This window comes from Carassius gibelio, chromosome B23, assembly GCF_023724105.1.
Source record: "Carassius gibelio isolate Cgi1373 ecotype wild population from Czech Republic chromosome B23, carGib1.2-hapl.c, whole genome shotgun sequence".
NCBI lineage: Eukaryota > Metazoa > Chordata > Actinopteri > Cypriniformes > Cyprinidae > Carassius > Carassius gibelio.
This window is the reverse complement of record NC_068418.1, coordinates 4,802,953-4,822,982: the sequence shown is the minus strand read 5'-3', so window position 1 is coordinate 4,822,982 and position 20,030 is coordinate 4,802,953. Positions and strand designations below refer to the sequence as shown.

At 37.7% G+C, this 20,030-nt stretch overlaps 1 protein-coding gene across 1 annotated transcript; it reads right to left on the bottom strand.

Annotated features, from left to right (window-relative positions):
• Positions 1 to 2,475: 2,475 nt before the first annotated feature.
• LOC128011282 (synapsin-2-like) lies at positions 2,476 to 18,058 on the bottom strand. The gene is made up of 11 exons (XM_052593514.1): positions 17,567 to 18,058; positions 13,564 to 13,621; positions 13,385 to 13,476; positions 5,502 to 5,658; positions 5,328 to 5,417; positions 5,172 to 5,234; positions 4,939 to 5,081; positions 4,769 to 4,843; positions 4,572 to 4,674; positions 4,327 to 4,464; positions 2,476 to 3,649 (listed from the first exon to the last, which is right to left on the bottom strand). Exons 1-11 carry the CDS (start codon positions 17,881 to 17,883, stop codon positions 3,515 to 3,517), a joined length of 1,371 nt encoding a protein of 456 aa, XP_052449474.1. The 5' UTR covers positions 17,884 to 18,058; the 3' UTR covers positions 2,476 to 3,514.
• Positions 18,059 to 20,030: the final 1,972 nt, after the last annotated feature.

Below are 20,030 nucleotides of genomic sequence, written 5' to 3'. Positions count from 1 at the left end.
TCTATTAGTAGAAGTACAATAAACTGGATTCAATCTTTTCTCAATGCAAGGCAGCAGTGTGTATTTATAAATAATGTATCCTCTTCCTTACGAGCATGCACCATGGGTGTGCCGAAGGGCTCTATATTAGGGCCGTTGTTGTTTTCTCTGTATATGAATGATTTTCCATCTGTGTGTATTAATGCTAAAATGATAATGTATGCTGATGATACAGTGGTGTATATTCATGGTAAAACTGTTAAGGATGTTGCCCGAAAGTTAACTGAGGAAATGAAAAAGATTTCCAGTTGAATGTTTGAATGTTGACAAAGCAGTCTCGATGTTCTTCATAATCCGCCGTACGTTTTCGCTAGATGAAACTGAATCAAAAATCACAATTGAAGGTCAGGAAATATCAAGGGTTGACCAAATTAAATATTTAGGAGTCACTCTTGACCCAAATTTTAATTCTAAAAAACACATTAAAAAGATAACCAACACACTGAAAATGAACATAGCACACTTTAGATATATTAGGAACTCTTTGACCATAGATGCATCTAATTTATATCTAAATGCACTCATATTTCCGCACTTTCGTTACTGTATGACGAGTTGGTCACAGGCCTGTAAAACAACATTAAGGCCCCTGGAATCATTGTACAAAAGTTCTCTTAAGGTTCATGATAAGAAATCTTGATTATTTCACCACTTTCATATTTAAAAAAAACATAGGATATTAAGTTTTGAAAACCTAATCATATATTCAAACCTCTGGCTTTTATTTAAGAAAATAAATGGTATTGCAGCTCCTCCCTTAAAAAAGTTTGTCCTACTGAGCTCAGAAAGTACATCCAGGGCCACTAGGTCGACTGTTCGAGGTGAGTGTAGAATTCCTTTGTGTAAAACAGCATTTGGTACTTCAGCTTTCTCTAGTGTGGCCATCAGACAGTGAAATAAGCTGCCAACAGAATTTACCACATGTGGAAATTTTAACATTTTTTCACATCAGGTCAAAAATGGCTTCTTTTAAAACAAACATGTTTACATAATTTATTATAATTGATGTGTATGTGTGAGTGTATTTGTAAATTTATGTTGCGAACTGAATGAAAGGTTTTTTTTGTACTGTTTTGGGATAATGCATTTATTTTTTTGACATCAGCCTGTCCAGGGACTACAGGTGTAAATTAGCACATGTGCTACAACCTGGTAAAATGCATATCTCCTTTTAAGGTTAATGTATATTTTACACTGTCCCTGTTTAAATAAATAAACAAATGAAAACAAATGAATAGTAATTCATAACTCTGGGTTACCAGTTAACAAAAACTGAGCATATTGGAGCCATGGAAGCCATCAAACAAACTGGGTAAGAGATAGCTGATTCTACCTGAACTAAAAATCCTGACAATCTCTGTGAACAAAGGCTTATTAAAACATGGATAAATTAGCTCATCAACTTACAGTGTAAGGCTTGTCTCCTTCCATTGTCAGTTGCATTCATTCATGTTTTGTGTCTTCAGTCTGGCAACCTGTGTGAGCATTAAGTCCGAAGGACGACACAGGAAAAAAGATTTTGAATTTGGACTGCAGTTAGGGATGGCCGATACCACATATTTAGTTTTCAATACGATACAGGTACTTTTTAAGGCCAGTATCATTGATGTCATACCGATACGATACTTCCAAACTGAACTGCTGTGCAATCAAGCCTCAGTCCTGATAGTGGCTGCAGTCATTTAGCTTCCTTGTTAGTGTGTCCGCCTCCCATGCTGGAGACCTGGGTTCGAGTCCCACTCGGACGAGGTGTGGCGGAGAGAGAGGGGTTACACTCACCATGCTGGGACTTTTTCCTTGATGGTACATCGCACCATTATTCATTCTTAGCCATTTCCAGTGCTTCAGGCATTTCACCACATTTGGACACAACCCCTAAATGATAATTCCCTTTCATTTACAGTAAAAAAAAAAAAAAAAAAAAAAAAAAAAAACATTTTTGTCACACACGCAAATCTGCAGTATGATTCTGTGGTCTGATGGGGCGACTTGTTGAAAAGGCTCTCACAGGGAGCTTGTATAATATACAGTAGGTTTTGGCCTGAAAAATACTCCCGGTATCTTTTAACGATTAAAGAGTCAAGTGCTTGCTACGTATGTAGACAGTTGTGAAACATATTGATGATGAAGTGTGATATTCTGATACCTGGGAAAACCATCTTCAAATTTTAGACACTCTGTTTAATGGTTTTATAGTCAAGGGGTTTCAGTCCCCCAACAGTGCACATTTCACATATCTTCATATTTCAAACACACCTGATTGAGGTCATCAGCTCATTAGTAGAGACTTCAAGACTGCAAGTAAAGACAAATGTTATTCATTGTATTATTTTGTGATGCTTATTTAAAGAGTTTTCCTAATTTGGGAAGTTTAGATCCTTAAGATTGGTGACAAGGTTTGCATATTTAATATAAATGAAGAGAAATTAAACAATATAAAATATAAATAATGTTTTTAATGTTAACAGTCAACACTGTCTGAATGTTAAGCACATTCACTTAACTGGTTCATTGTTTGTTCAGAGTTTTATTTTTATTGCATGTTTTATTGTGTGATCGCATTTCTTCAATAATATTAGTAACAAGAACAAAAAATAATTGTTGTTTAGTAATATAGCTTTCATCCATTGTGGCAAATACATTTCACCATATTTTATAACACAATCATAATACTAGAAGTGCATACATGATATCTATTATTTCAACAGTGACGTCACAAAAGAAAACGCACACCTTAACACACAATGACACACACACATTTGATCATGCAATTAAATGTTCATGCAATTAAATGTCTCTATTTGTGTATGATTAACACCATTCACACACACACACACACACATATTGGTTTTCATGTTTTATGGGTTCATTCCATAGACGTAATGTTTTTTATATTGTACAAACTGTATTTTCTATCGCATTACCCTAACCATACCCTTAAACCTATCCCTCACAAACAACTTTCAGCATTTTTACTTTTTCAAAAAATGTGAATGATTTATAAGCTGTTTCCCTCATGGGGACCAAAAAATTTTCCCCACAAGGACAAAATTTACTGGTATTATTATACTAGTTGGAACATTTGGTCCCCATAATGTAGCGAATACAAGGTACACACACACACACACACACACATACTGTACACTCACTCACACACTGTAACTCTTTGAACACCATTTACTAAAACATGAGACGAGAAAAAAATAAGTACAAGGAAAGAGTGGCACTGAACACTAGGCACGATCTGCTGTATCACCACACAACAACCCTGAAGAGACAACCGCTTCACATAGAAACAAAGCAACCATCACAAGCTCAGAACAGTGAAAGTTACACAGTACAGACTGAAATATGGATCAGGCCCAAACTAAGACTTTTCTTATAGATTATTTGTCCCCTTGCACCTCAGGTCACTGTCTGAATGTTTGAACACTACCTGTCAGAAGCTTAAATGCTTCAAGCTTTCACGGTAACGTTAGTTTGCCTTCACTAATTTTGGTCCCACTGCAACACCATTACAGTCAAGAATGTACTGCAAGCAGCCTTGTGGAGGAGCTCTCTGTGGTGGGGTGTTCTTTACTTCAACCACCGCGTCCTTCTCAACAGCGTTCTGAAAGAAACAAGCACATTTGCTCATATACACTCATGCTCAAAAAAAATTAATAAAATAAATAAAAATACAACAGTAAGTAATACTTATTTTTACTGAAATAATCCTTGAAAACATACTTGCAAATTCAAACTTTAATTTTTATAAGCTGAAATTAAGTACTAATACAGTCAAACCAATTTTTTTTTTTTCAGACACCTTCAACATTTCTCATATTATCACAGTTTATTTGCTATAGTTTAGAAAATGGTTAAAAGAAATCAGAGTTAAACTGTGTCAGGACACATTAATCATGATAATATCAGATGACATATCTTGATAGAAAGGTATGTAATGAATTCTGCTTAATATCTGTCAGCTATTTTCATCAATAAAATGTTATAAATTTTACTGGTAGTCCACTGTGTGAAGAATATTTGGGTATAATATGTCACAGTTTACTTTATCTTGCTATACTCACTTACATTAATGAACTATAGTGTCCTGCACCCAATAGTAAAAATAAAATAATAAAAAAAATATAATAATTATAGGTAGGATAATTATATATAATTATTAATTATATATATTAAGATTATTTTTATAATTTTACTTTTCTGTACTATAGACAGCTTGCTTAAAAATGCTGCCTTATTTTGTAAGATTGTTTTTTTTCTTATGTGTTATATATTATCTACCTTTCTTGGTTGAATAGCAGTTGGTCTATTGGGATTTTGTTCCATAACCTGATTCATTTTGGCAATGACCATGTTTGCTATCAGCTGCTGGTCTTCGGCCTGATGTCCCCCCACCAGTGGCATAGACGAACCCATTACCTTATGAAATTACCACAGTTATTACTAATGTAACATAGAGAATACAACACATTGGTCGAATTTGCCTATATGCCACATATATACAACTAGCAAATCATAGCATATACCTCTGTAATGTAATCTTTTTCCTCTTTTCCGTGAATAGCTTTAACAGCACAAATTTCGAGGCCTCCAAATATTTCACTGCAGGTGTCAACCCAAAGCTTATACCTGCAGAATAATGCAACTTGCTTAGTCATGTTTGAAGCATATTTGTTTACCTGAAAGCAGATGCTTTAAATGGTGCCATTGTTGTGTGGGTTACCTGTCAGTCATAGCCACCTGCTCCACCATGGCAGTGCCAGTGTTGGACTTCCAGTTACCAGAGACTGACGTCCTCCTATGAAACGAGAAGCATTCTTCATCTGTCAAGAACAGTATTTAGCTAAATCTGAGATGTATTCAGAAACTCTACAGACTAGCATCGTTACTCACATGTAAGCTTTGTAATCATTTCCTATTTTCTGAATCCTGATGTCATATTTGGCTTCGATGAAAGGTTCAGACGTGCTGTAGGTTTGAGTGATAGCCACCACACCCGCTATGTCCTGAAACTTTGTGTGGTTCTCCACTTTCACCTTAACAACACATGTAATTTGATTACATGCTTAACTGCACATGAACACGTGTCACTTCTTTTACAGTTATCGCTTCAGTTTAAACATTACCTTCCCCACACCAGAGTGAGCGTGCCCAATTTTCACGACAGCTGGAAATGTCGGCATGGCCACCTGGTTTGTTTTCCCACAAACAGAGTTTGTGTTTATTTAATTATGCAGATACAGTCATCATTGGAAGAAAATGTTTCTGGAACGATCGCTTACCATTTCTTTATAATTGGGATAGAACGTCTGTTCAATTAATGGGAATTTTTCCTGTCCAAGTTTCTTGCATGTGCTGATCAGACATGCAAACTGCAGATACGTTTGGAAAGATGAGTTTGTAGCAGATATTTATTAAATGTTATGTCATGTCAGATTGACTATTCTCAAACTTACTGCCCAGGGTTTGTCACAGAGGTTGTAAATGGACTCCAGGGAGTTGATGCTGGGAATGCCGGCGTACTGCAGACCGATGATTAAGTTACGGAAGTCTTCATTCTCTGTCATGCTGTAAGCATGCTGTCGGATCAGGACAAAGTCAGGCTTAAATGACCTGCAGAGGCATAGATCACACACACATATATAGATGAAAGCCATCTTTGCAATGTGAATTGTTGGGGACATGTATTGGAATCACATAATTTAAGTACAGAAAATAAATGGCTTTCACTTGTACTTTGATGACTGGAAGTCCAGCTTGCAGTGTTGCTGTGGGAGACGTTTGCTATTAACACACCAAACACCTGCTCTGGTCACACCGTGACTCAACATTGTGTCCTTTAAGGGCCATTGATCATGTGGCTTTGGGGAGTTGGTCCTCTGTTCGGATGCGTTGGCTGTTAAGGGCCATTAAAATTTGGAGGCACATCTCTGTGATCACTTTCCAGGTTCTGTTGTGACTGGAGAATCGCTGGATGAACTGTGTCCCCTTTTGTATATGCTGGGATTGCAGTCTTATATATTCACAAGAGTAAATGTCTGGTAAAGTCTTGGCAGAAAGTTCTGGCACTTGAAACAGAAAGTAGCAGATTGAGCTTTGGTTATTTTACATCAGGTTAAAACGCAGCTGTCCTTAGCAGTCACCATGGTTGATCACAAAACATCATAGGGAAGCTCATTCACTTTCTTGTGAAGGCAGGTTTTGTGTGTGCTTGATTGCATGCTTTGAACAGTGTGAGGTTCAAGGCTATATTCTCATGACTGGCTGTGAGATTTTCTTGTGACCTCGGGGACCTGACTGTCTGTCTGGGTGAACTGTTTGGCTGACTCTAATTCAGCAAAGGGTCAATGTGATCCAACATCTCTTTATCATTGAGTAGGTGGTATGTGTGTATGACTGCATGTTCAGTGCACACCTTTGAGGCCTTAAGAGTTCAGTTCTGTTTCTAAGATTAATCGTGGGGTCTATCAAAGAGTTAGAGGTGACATAAAAGTTGGGTTTACTTCAGTGTCACCGGAGCTCCAAGTCTTGCCTTGTTTTCCAACATGCTGTTTCATGGTTGCCCCCCTTTTCGATTGGGTTCCTCAGGAGTCTTGATACTGGGTTCGAGTGGTAATCGGTATGCTGACAGGTGTTGAATCATCCTGGATGTGCAGCCATCAGCTGAAGTGGCTGGGTGATGCCATTACTTGGTGATGGAATGGCTGGCCCTATGGTCAGTGGCTGGTTTGCAAGGATCTGTGTAATGAGCTGGTTTGACTTTGAGACTGGGTTCTCGCGACCAGCTAAGATGTCAAGTCAAGCATGATCTTTGTGACCTGGCAGTGCACTTCAGATGAGTTGGCTGGCTGGCAAGGTGAACATTCCCACACTTGAGCACAATTCTATGAATGCTTCAAGTCCATTGGGGCTCAGAACAATACAGCATGTCTATATTGGTGAAAAGAGGGCAAGTGTCCACTTGCGTTGTGTACACGAGGTGTACAGTCTCATGGAGGTGATGGTCAGAAGCCGGGGAGTTGGCTATGTGTGTTTTTGGCCTGTTGTGGGTGGTTAGCCGTCTGCTGATGTGGTGTCTTGGTGCCATGACCGTCTGGCTTTAGGATGGATGTCTCTGTGGTGAGAGACTGTTGCCCAAGATCTGGACATTTCTCTTTGTGTCATTCTGGAGACAGACCTTAGTTTCAGTAATCATGTCAAAGCAGTAACTAAATCCCTAAGTAAACAAACTACAGCTAGTCCAAAATGCAGTAGCAAGAGTTCTTACTAAAACCAGGAAGTATGACCACCGTCAAACACTGTATAGATTTTAAAATATTGCTTATTACTTATAAAGCCCTGAATGGTTTAGCACCTCAATATTTGAGTGAGCTCCTTTTACATTACAATCCTCTACATCCGCTATGTTCTCAAAACTCAGGCAATTTGATAATACCTAGAATATCAAAATCAACTGCGGGCGGCAGATCCTTTTCCTATTTGGCACCTAAACTCTGGAATAACCTACCTAACCTCCAGTACGTATCCAGACCAGATGGTGAATCAGCACCAAGAAAGGACCTCTACATCCCTGAAAGAGAGCAGAGACCAGGACAACTAGAGCCCCAGATACAGATTGTCATGATTCTGCCCTCGTGTCCTTGGTTTTTCCCTAGTCTTGAGGCAGGATCATGACAGACCCATGTTTTGTGTTTGGGCCATGTGCTTGTGTTGTCTCGTTCCCTTGCCCCGCCCCCCTTGTTATCCTAGTCTTGTCGTGATTGTCCTATCTGTGTCACCTGTCGTGTCTTAATTGTTCCCCCTATTTAGATCTCCTAGTGTGCTCTGTCTTGCGTCGGTTCATTGTGATTTGTGATTGTTCAACTTATGTGTTCCTACCTGTAAGCCTCCTGAGATATCTTGTCCTTGAAACCCCTCTAAGAAGTCTTTGTCTTGCAGTGAGTGTTTGTTTGTTAGTATTTAGTGTTTAGAGTCTTTGTTTACCTTGTTTATTGTGTTTTGTAGAATTATTTAGTGTCTACCCTAGCCCTTGTTTTCCCCCTCGTGGGTTTTGTTTTCCCTTTTTGTACAATAAATCCTGTGTTTCGTTACTTCCTGTCTTCACCTGAGTTCCTCCCTTACCAAAACCCTGACACAGATCCCCTGTAAAGACCTTGTCTCAGAGGAGCACCAGGACAAGACCACAGGAAACAGATGATTCTTCTGCACAATCTGACTTTGCTGCAGCCTGGAATTGAACTACTGATTTCGTCTGGTCAGAGGAGAACTGCCCCCCCCCCCCCCCCTTTTGACGCAATGTATTTTGTTTAAAGCACTATATAAATAAAGGTGACTTGACTTGATTTGACTCTCCTTAGTAGGAGGGCATTCTGGTAGTTTGTTGGTTTCTCATGCCGCTTGTAGTGAAAAGGAGTCTGGTTTGATCCTGTTTGTTCTTCTGGTGAAGCCACTCTCAGTATCAGTTCCTTTAATGTCCTCAGAATCTTTTCATGCTTCATGATTTTAACAGTCTCTATGGAGGCAGTACTGTGTTCCCTGTAGGCCAACGTACGGCAGATTTCGAGTGGAGGGAAAGTTCTGTTTCGCTTTAATTACTGCCTCAATTCGCCATGGCATGCAGGTGATCAATTTGTGGCACTGCTGAGGTGGTATGGAAGCCCAGGTTTCTTTGACAGTGGCCTTCAGCTCATCTGCATTTTTGGGTATCTTTTTTCTCATTTTCCTTTTGAAGGAATCTATGGGATTCAGGTCTGGTGATTTTGCTGGCCAGTCAAGCACACAAACACCATGGTCATTTAACCAACTTTCGGTGCTTTTGGTAGTGTGGGCAGGTGCCAAATCCTGCTGGAAAATGAAATCATCATCTTCAAAAAGCTGGTCAGCAGAAGGAAGCATGAAGTGCTCCGAAACTTCTTGGTAAACGGGTGCAGTGACTTTCAAAAAACACAATGGACCCACACCAGCAGATGACATCATCACAGAATCATCACAGACTGTGGAAACAACACTGGACTTCAAGCAACTTGGGCTACAAGCTTCTCCACCCTTCCTCCAGACTGTAGGACCTTGGTTTCCAAATGAAATACAAAACTTGCTCTCATCTGAAAAGAGGACTTTGGATCACTGAGCAACAGTCCAGTTCTTCTTCTTCTTAGCCCAGGTAAGATGCCTCTGATCTGGTCTGTGGATCAGGAGTGGCTTAACCAGAGGAATACAACAACTGTAGCCTTGTAGACCAATTCCTTGACACTTCTGTGTGTGGTGGCTCTTGATGCCTTGACCCCAGCCTTAGTCCATTCCTTGTGAAGTAAACCCAAATTATTGAATAAATGTTTTCTTGACAATCCTCATAAGGCTGTGATTCTCTCAGTTGGTTGTGCATCTTTTTCTTCCACACGTTTTACTTCCACTCAACTCTGTTAACATGCTTGGATACAGCACTTTGTGAACAGCCAGTTCTTTTGGCAATGAATGTTTGTGGCTTACCCTCTTTGTGAAGGGTGTCAATGATTGTCTTCTGGACAACTGTCAGATCAGCAGTCTTCCCCATGATTGTGTAGTCTAGTGAACCAAACTGAGAGACAATTTTGAAGACCCAGAAAAGCTTTGCAGATGAGTTGATTAGCTGATTGGCATGTCACCATATTCTAATTTGCTGAGATAGTGAATTGGGCCCGGTTCCCCAAAACGTTCTTATCGCTAAGTCTTAACCTATTCCTTAACCTCTCTCTTAACCTTATGGCACGATTCCCGACATGTTCGTACGCCAAGTATATCTTTTGTAAGTCACACTTTCGTAAGGTTGGTCTGGACCATTCGTAAGCTCTTTCTTAGCGTTGTTTGAGCTCAAGACATTTTAAGACTAATAATAAAATATGTTAGCAATGGATACAGGCCTATTTATGAAGTTGACTTTATGTGGTATCAGAACTAATATGGTGATAATTAGCCTGGGCTATTTCGTAATTTCAAAGCGTTTAAATTGGCCATCACTTTTGATAATTAAAATCTGTCAAACATCTGGCACTAAAATCTGGCACTAAATGGCTAAGATCTATAAATAGGAAAGCATGGTGGTTTCCAGTAAGCGACCAACTATGGCATCGATCCAACTTGTTGTTGTATTGAATCAAAGATGGCACCGAACGCAGAGCCGTTTAGCCCATGTCAATTTTTTTATTAAGCAAAACTTGACACTTTGCCTGAAGTGGCTATATTAAAAAAAATCCGCCTCCCAAGACAATTCATTATGGAGCTGCTGGACCTTCTCATACCTGCGCTTGCCAGGCTAACGCGGCGGAATTTCGCTTTAAGCCCTGAAGTCCAGCTTCTTGCACTGCTAAGGTTTTTTGCTACAGGGAGCTTCCTCAAGGTCGTGGGAGAGGGCTAAGGTCTAAGCTAGGTGCCATTTTATACGTTGCGTCCCGACCATCTGTATCTAACTCTCTCTCTCTCTGTTCATAGGTTTCTTTTTATTGAAAACATTAACCAATGGCAATCAATACTGCATTAAACAGAAGTAACTGTAGCTGCTTGCCAATAAATTCTGAGTGTAAAGTACCTTGCTATTAATATAAAAGTGTATTAAATAATTTTTAGAAGTCGTTAAACCCATGTCAAGAAGTGGCACAAGTGGCACAATGGGATAAGGAGGGTGGATGATTAGCGAGGGATACCCGGTTCGTCTACCCGTCACAACATATCATGTGAACATATTTGATCATTTAATTTATAGTCTATATTCTACTGATAACTTAAACTATGTTAAAATAAATGTTTCATTTGCGTGTTGTCTTTCTTAACGCTGTAATGCACCTTTGCTTGAAGTGGAAAATCGATTCCTGAGCAATCGATGCCAACTAATTCAGCACCCTCACTCGGGACGGTGCCTTTGTAACAGTATCGGGGAACCGGGCCCAGGTGGGTTTTTGTTAAGTGTGAGCCAAAATCACCACAATTAAAAGAACCAAAGACTTAAACTACTTCAGTCTGTGGATTTATTTAATACACAAGTTTAACGATTTGAGTTGAATTACTGAAATTAACTTTGCCATGGCATTCTAATTTATTGAGATGCACATACTGTATACAGTACAGACCAAAAGTTTATTTATATATATATATATATATATATATATATATATATATATATATATACAGGTCCTTCTCAAAAAATTTTCACAGTCAGTGATGGTCTGGGGTGCCATGTCAGCTCCTGGTGTTGGTCCACTGTGTTTTATCAAGGGCAGGGTCAATGCAGCTGGCTATCAGGAGATTTTGGAGCACTTCATGCTTCCATCTGCTGAAATTCTTTATGGAGATGAAGATTTTGTTTTTCAGCACGACCTGGCACCTGCTCACGGTGCCAAAACCACTGGTAAAAGGTTTACTGACCATGGTATTACTATGCTCAATTGGCCTGCCAACTCTCCTGACCTGAACCCCATAGAGAATCTGTGGGATATTGTGAAGAGAAAGTTGAGAGACGCAAGACCCAACACTCTGGATGAGCTTAAGGCCGCTATGGAAGCATCCTGGGCCTCCATAACACCTCAGCAGTGCCACATGCTGATTGCCTCCATGCCACGGCGCATTGAAGCAGTCATTTCTGCAAAAGGATTCCCGACCAAGTATTGAGTGCATAACTGAACATAACTATCTGAAGGTTGACTTTTTTGTATTAAAAACACTTTTCTTTTATTGGTCGGATGAAATATGCTAATTTTTTGAGATAGGAATTTTGGGTTTTCATGAGCTGTATGCCAAGTCATCAGTATTAAAACAATAAAAGACCTGAAATATTTCAGTTGGTGTGCAATGAATCTAAAATATATGAAAGTTAAATTTTTATCATTACATTATGGAAAATAATGAACTTTTATCACAATATGCTAATTTTTTGAGAAGAAACTGTATATATATACATACAGTACTGTGCGAAAGTCTTAGGCCACTAGTATTTCACCAACAAAAATGGGTTTAAGTCAATTTTTTCTATGTTTTGCTGTAGTGTGTCAGTAGGAAATATCAGTTTACATTTCCAAACATTATTTTTGTGCCATTAAATGTAATAGTCCAGTGAGATTTTTGTTAGCACAAGAAGTCTGACAGCAGCCATTGCTCCACACAGAGATCTGATCTCATTAACATCCAGTCTGTCTGAAATAACATGAAGAAACAGGACAAACTGAGACAGACTCAATCCAGAAGAACTGTGGCAATGCCTGCAGCCTGGAATTGAACTACTGGTTTCGTCTGGTCAGAGGAGAACTGCCCAACCAACTGAGCCTGGTTTCTCCCAAGATTTTTTCTTTCTTCGCCGATGGAGTTTTAGTTCTTTGCCGCTGTCCCCTCTGGCTTGCTTAGTTGGGTACACTTCATTTACAGCAATGTTGTTGGTTTGATTAATTAGACACTATTTAAACTGAACTGAGCTGGATGATGACATCACCGAAATTCAGTGCTGAACTGCCTTAAACTGTCATTTTGCATTATTGACACACTGTTTTCCTAATGAATGTTGTTCAGTTGTTCTTACACAATCTGTTTTGTTAAAAGCGCTATATAAATAAAAGTGACTTGACTACTGTTTTGGTCCTGTGTTCTGTAACGGTTCGCTACTGTGCAGGAACAAGGAGTGCGGAGACGATGGAGAATATCACCATGAACAGTCTTAAATAACTCACAAGGAAGGAATGCACACATAGCACCGGGAATGACATTTAGACAGGATGCCGGACTGAGGAAAACACAGGGCTTACCCAAGGAACAAGATGAGGAAATTAACAAGACACACTTGGAATAAATTAAACCAAAGAGCATGAGGGAGAAACTAGGTCACATTAGGGAACATGGAACATGTGAGAGAAATCAAGACACAGAACACAGGACAGTCCTTGACGTGACAATAGTGTCTCATATAGTCATTTTTGACAATGTTTTGAATGTGCCTCTGAAGACTCAGAATTTATGTAAATTCATGGGCTATTTGTGATATTACACAGAAACAATGTCTTGGTGACAAGCCACTCAAATCACTATGAAAGGGCTTTTATTACATTTCTCCTTTATTACATCTCATTATAATGATATAGCTTTCATGTATGACACATCAAATCAGATCTCTCCAAGTGGGCTTATTAAGCTTTCATATTGATAGAAGGTTAACAAAGTTTGCTGGCTGTTATTGTACACAATAACAAATTAGATCACAGACACTGATCGTTTCAGACAATATGCCAATATGTAACAGTTATTTCACATTAAGTTAGCATTAATTGGACTTTAATCCAGTGGAACAATTGGAACAGCTTGTGGTGATTTTTAAATGCGAGTTTACCTGACAACTGTGTTTTCATTCTGCAGAACCTGCACGGCCACGTGACACGATCCATTAGCATGAGCCACAACACTGATGTCTCCAAACTCAGCCTGAAAAACAAAACTAATCAATCAGTAACTCAACTAATACGAATACTTTCTTTGATTTAATTTGTCTTGTGACTCTCGTAATCTCACCTGTTCAACTTTAATATCATAATCTCCATTCAGTTTCTTCCCTCTAAAGAGTCTGGCCCTGTAGTAAAAGGAAAGTAAGAAAGAAAGAAAGAAAGAAAGAAAGAAAGAAAGAAAGAAAGAAAGATTATATTCTATTAATATATATATATATATATATATATATATATATATATATATATATATATATATATATTAAGTTAAATAAAAGTTAAATAAAAAGTACTCAGAATACATTTCCTAAAATGACTCAAGTACCTACAATTTCAGTTGTGTAATTTGTAATCAGTAATTAAGTTGTAATTAAGTAATTAAGTAATCTACCCAGCTCTGTTTACAATATATATTTAAATATATATTTGTATTTAAAATATACATTTTTCTGTTCAAAGTAAATTTTTCAAATTGAAATTAGTTTGATCATAAAGAAATGCACTCATATTTCACACAAATACCTAAGTGAAATTAAGATTGCATAGTGATGTTCTTTGTCATATGTGAGTTCATTAATTACCATCAATTATTTATTCAAAAATACCTCTTTAGAAATGTGCTACACATAACAAGCTTTGTCACTGGGGCCATTAAAGGTGAATATTGGTACCTTAAGATTAGCAATTTGGTACCACTATATGCTTAAGATACTTCTGTGTTAAAGAGTAAATAGTGTACGAAGATAGGTTACTACTCCACTGACAAGCTGCTAAACAATCATTACACTTCTTTTTCTGGGAATGTAAATGAAGTTGGTATGTTGGCCTAAATGTAGGCACATGGATGATGGCATATTCTGCTGTAGGCTTTTTTAATCTGAAGTAGTTTGTTTGACATTCCAGGAACTCCTCAATTAAATTGCCTCGTTACAACATGAATCAATGTTAACTTCAAATTGAGGTCAGACACACACTAGTTTCCATGTCATGGACTCTATAGGCGTAATGGGGTTTCTACTGTCCAAATAGTATTTTCTGTCCCCTTAGCCTAAATTTACCCCTCAACAAAATTTTCCACTTGCAAAAACATCATGCTGTCTGATTTATAAGCTTATTTCCTTATTGGTACAAAATAATAAAATAAATAAATGTCCCCACAAGGTCAAAATATCCTTGTAGGGACATTTGATCAACATCATATAGGGAATATCGGGACACACACCATGTAAATGATTATGGTCATTTATTTTTAATGACAAAATTAATTATTTCATCGTATACATAACATATGTTGAAATATGTTCAAAATAGGTTGATTTGGCTGTATCATATATCTGCCAGTGCCATGCCAAAATTGTGACCAAACTTGATTTAGGTTCCTGTGCTATAATGGTCTATAATTCAGACCAGTGGAGTTAAACGTCTCGTTGGTAATTACACATTTTACCAACAGTGTCCTGCAGTGCAGTGCACTAATTTTAGGGCTGGTTCCTCTGCTGACAGATACAGAGCCGGACTGAAATCTTAAGGTTAAGGTGAAGGTTATATTTCTAACAACATCACAGTTTAAATGACATTATATTATACTGTATATAAATATAATGTTTTGGTTATATACTAATATATAAGAAAGTTGAAAGCATTTTAATGTTCAATCTAACTATCGTAATATAGACAAGGCTATATACACTATAATCCTCTACATCCGCTACGTTCTCAAAACTCAGAAAATTTGATAATACCTAGAATATCAAAATAAACTGCGGGCGGAAGATCCTTTTCCTATTTGGAAATAACCTTCCTAACATTGTTCGGGAGGCAGACACACTCTTGCAGTTTAAATCTAGATTGAAGACCCATCTCTTTAACCTGGCTTACACATAACATAGTAATATGCTTTTAATATCCAAATCCGTTAAAGAATTTTTAGGCTGCATTAATTAAGTAAACCGAAACCGGAAACACTTCAAATAACACCCGATGTACTTTCTACATCATTAGAAGAATGGCATCTACGCTAATATTAGTCTGTTTCTCTCTTGTTCCGAGGTCACCGTAGCCACCAGATCCAGTCTGTGTCCAGATCAGAGGGTCACTGCAGTCCCCTGGATCCAGTACGTATCCAGACCAGATGGTGGATCAGCACCTAGAAAGGACCTCTACATCCCTGAAAGACAGCGGAGACCAGTGCAACTAGAGCACCAGATACAGATCCCCTGTAAAGACCTTGTCTCAGAGGACCACCAGGACAAGACCACAGGAAACAGATGATTCTTCTGCACAATCTGACTTTGCTGCAGTCTGGAATTGAACTACTGGTTTCGTCTGGTCAGAGAAGAACTGACCCCCAACTGAGCCTGGTTTCTCCCAAGGTTTTTTTCTCCATTCTGTCACCGATGGAGTTTCGGTTCCTTGCCACCGTCGCCTCTGGCTTGCTTAGTTGGGGTCACTTCATCTACAGCGATATCATTTACTTGATTGCAAATAAATGCACAGACACTATTTAAACTGAACAGAGATGACATCACTGACTTCAGTGATGAACTGCCTTTAACTATCATTTTGCATTATTGACACACTGTTTTCCTAATGAATGTTGTTCAGTTGCTTTGACGCAATGTATTTTGTTTAAAGCGCTATATAAATAAAGGTGACTTGACTTGACGTAAACCAATGGTCACTTACTGTGGATATTAGTGACCCATTGAATCCCAAATTATTCTAAAACTAAGAACATGTATTTTATTTGCACATTATTCAGCAATTTCTCTAATAAAACAATTATCTTAAGGTTAAATTCATGTCAGCAAGATTTAATTGAATAAAATCCATATTAGTTATATATTAACAGCAGATACCTTTAGACATAAAATGTATTTAATAAAGTATCCTTATCTGTATTATATGTTATTACATGTTTTGGGAGCTTTGATTCAGAAAGGATTATTTACACTAACCATAAAAATATGATATGATATGTGACATCTCAAAGCAGCTAGAAAGCAATCAGTAAGCCAGTTTGTCTGGCTCTGAACATATTCTCTTTGACATTATACTATAATATCTATAACATCTTTGAGATAAGTTGCATCACAAAAATCTTTATTCTTTATACAACACAAATTAACAGCATACACTCTCCAAGACTAAACAATATTTGACCACTTCTTCTGCATGCTATTACACATATGGATTTAAAGGATAATTAACATGCATTTGTTCCTCACTCTAATCCTTTGAGCAAATGACCAAGGAAACTGAGGATACAACAGATATGACATAGTAGAAATATGTAAACATTATTGTATAATCAATTTGCAGAGTCCACCTGATTTTTCACAAGTCTGGAAATGTTCAGATATACCTGCTCCTGAGATTCACCAATATTGTTTTACATGTATATTAATAATTCACTATTATTTTCTAAATAATCTCTGTTTTAAGTGTTAGGTTGTCATCTTGCTAAAGTGAGTATGTGAAATATAATTACAAATCAAATACACATTAGGCATGAAAATCTGTGAGACCTAATTCAGTAATGGCGTTGCTTTTTTCCCAGCCAGAAACAGCATGAAGCATGTGAATAAAAGATGTCAATATTTAAAGTGTGCATTTACTATATCTCCCTGTTTGGTTTATTTTTATTTCCACCAAAACAAAATTAAATGATTACACTTAGTGCTGTCAAACAATTCATCATGATTAATCCCATACAAAATAAACGTTTTTGTTTGCATAATACTGTATATGTGTGTGTTCTGCGTATATTTATGATGGATAAATTAATATACTCACATACAGTATATTTTTTGAAAATATTTACATGTACATGTCTGTATTTATATATCATAGAATTTATGTTATAAATAAATATTTAATTTATAAACATATACAAAGCACACACACCTATATTTAGTAAACAAATCTTTTATTTTGGATGTGATTAATCGCGATCTGCTAAGTACTAATTTAAAAACTCAACAGATAAGTATTTAAAAAAGCAGAGAAGCTAAACAGCCCGATTAGAAAAAACAACCTTCTCGAGGAGTTCAAGTGAAAATCGTTGCTCTTACCAGTCCTGCTGTGGTTCATCGATGACCAGCAGGATCTTCTGTCTCTTGGATGAAGCGGGCACAGCCGTTTGCTCCACCAGCCCTGCTGAGGCGGCCGTCTGCTTCACCACACTGGTGATGGAGCTGAAGAATCCCGTTCCTACAGGCTGGGGTTGGATGGGTTTTCTCTCCTGGCCTGGGGAAACTGGAGCTGGTCCTGATGCTGGTCCAGGAGGGGGAGGTTGAGGAGGATCTGGTTTCTGCAGGTCTGACATGTAGCCATTAGGCAGGTTGGAGATAAAGGTGCTGTCCGACAGACGCCGGCGCAGATAGTTCATGGCTAAAGAGACTAGAGGAGAAGAGCTACTTTGGAAATAGATGTGGATATGTCAAGCATCTACATTCAGTGGATTTATCCCAGCGAGAGAAGCTTAGGACTGAATACCCAGTGAAGTGAGATGCTGGGATCCCTCCTTGCGTCGCAGTGTTTCCTCCCCTCTCTGCTTTCCCCAGCTCTGATGTCGTATATGCAGCCAATCAGATGCTTGCTGCAAACCTGCATGAGAGGCTTGCTCTCTCTACCCTCCCCCATGCTAGATTGCCTCTCGCATCCTTCATGACAAGACATTATACAAAATAAAAAGGTTTTGCGCAGTGCATGCGTGGGAAAATTGTGAGCTGGGCAAAAGAGATTCCCCTTATAGAATTACTATTTTCTTTTTCTCGCAGACACAGCTACAGAGATATTGCTTGAACCATTAGTGCACGCTGTCACACTGCATTCTACATGATTTACTGCATTCTTACAACACAGCTCAACCCTGATTCTTGCAAGCAAGAGATTTCTGCTCTGAACTATTATCTATTTCCTTATGAATATTTAGTGGGACCTTAATTAATTATTAGCACATATGCAATCTTGATAGACTGAGGGATGATGCACCAATCAGGTCACTTATTTATCTTGCGATTCCAACTGTCAAACATATAATTCATTTTTGGCACGTTTTCCCACAATAATTTCATATTGAGTGAGTAGGTGGTCCTTTGTAGCTGTTCAAACACATTTGATTACGTTTACACCCCCGAATGCAATGCCAGTGTCTTACAACCTCCAGTGGCTTAAGTTTAATTGCATTTACAAATGTATTATGATGCATCGACCAAAATATAAATCTTAATAAAGGGGGCCAGATTTTTGTGCTGCTTTTAAAAAAATGTGCAAGGATGCGCTGAAAACGATAAAACAACCAGAAATGTCTCTCACCATGTGCCATCTTTTTTTTTTATGAATATATTAAGTTATTTGATAAATATAATATTCATGGCATGTTGCCTATTAAAAAAAACGAGAGCCAGAGACAGAGCATTAATTATTGTTTTAATTAGTAGTCCTATAGGCTATATTTCCGTCATGTATAACTTCATGTTATTAATTAAAATTGTGGATATGACAATATGAACAAGACAGCTGGAAAGAAACATAAACATCAGCTCATCATTTGCCCTGATTGCGGTGAACCCAATCGTGACTGAATTTATTGTGCGCGCGTATTACTATGATTACAGGAACAACACAGAGATAATGCACTTTCAGACCGCTTATCATTTAGACGACGATGTGAACAAGATGACATTTCTCTCTTCGTGTTTTGTAATTCTGCTTTAATATGCGTGTTATTTAATCGCTGCGCTATTAAATAATGTAATAATGTATAATGTAATGTTATAATGTAATAATGTGTCATACTGTATCTCAAAAATGATGTAGGCTAATAAAATGGGTTTAAGTAAGTTGTGCAAATAGTATGGGACGTCTTGTATAAGAACTGACCATTTGTTTTTTTGTATTTTTTCTACTTCTTTGGAAAAAATGTATAATAATTACTCATATCTTAAAAAACTGCAATAAGATATTTTAGATCAGTTGCCCATATAGTATAGGACGTCCAAACCGATCCGTTTATATATATATATATATATATATATATATATATATATATATATATATATATATATATATATATATATATATATATATATATATTATAGCCCTTGAGAGGGCTATAAAGAAATGGGGTCTTTATAGCCCTCTCAAATGTAATAATGTGTTGAAAATGTTGCAGTAAAATGGATTTAAAAGAAGCATAGATCTACTGTAGTATGGGGCGTCCCATATACAAATTTACCATTCATTTGTTCTGCTTATTATAAAGGGTCTTTATAGTCCTCTAAATCCAATAATGTCCCATATCTTTTTTTCTACGAATCCTGATATGATTTGAAAGGTAGACAAATATTGTAACACAACACGCATATTAAAGCAGAAGTACCAAAAACCTCGAGAAATGTCACCTTGTCTATCGTCGTCTAAATGATAAGCGGTCTGTGTTCTTCCTGTGATCATAGTAACGCATACTAATTTAATCGCGACTGGTTTCACATCAGTGTCACGTGATACGTGCAACTTTTTACAGCCCTGGTC

Excerpts from the sequence above, each read along its gene's own strand:
- LOC128011282 (XM_052593514.1), bottom strand. The coding sequence starts at position 17,883 with ATGAACTATCTGCGCCGGCGTCTGTCGGACAGCACCTTTATCTCCAAC. Across the intron at positions 13,477-13,563 it reads ATGATATTAAAGTTGAACAG|GCTGAGTTTGGAGACATCAG; the intron begins GTGAGATTACGA and ends TTTGTTTTTCAG. Across the intron at positions 4,675-4,768 it reads CAGGTGGCTATGACTGACAG|GTATAAGCTTTGGGTTGACA; the intron begins GTAACCCACACA and ends ATTATTCTGCAG.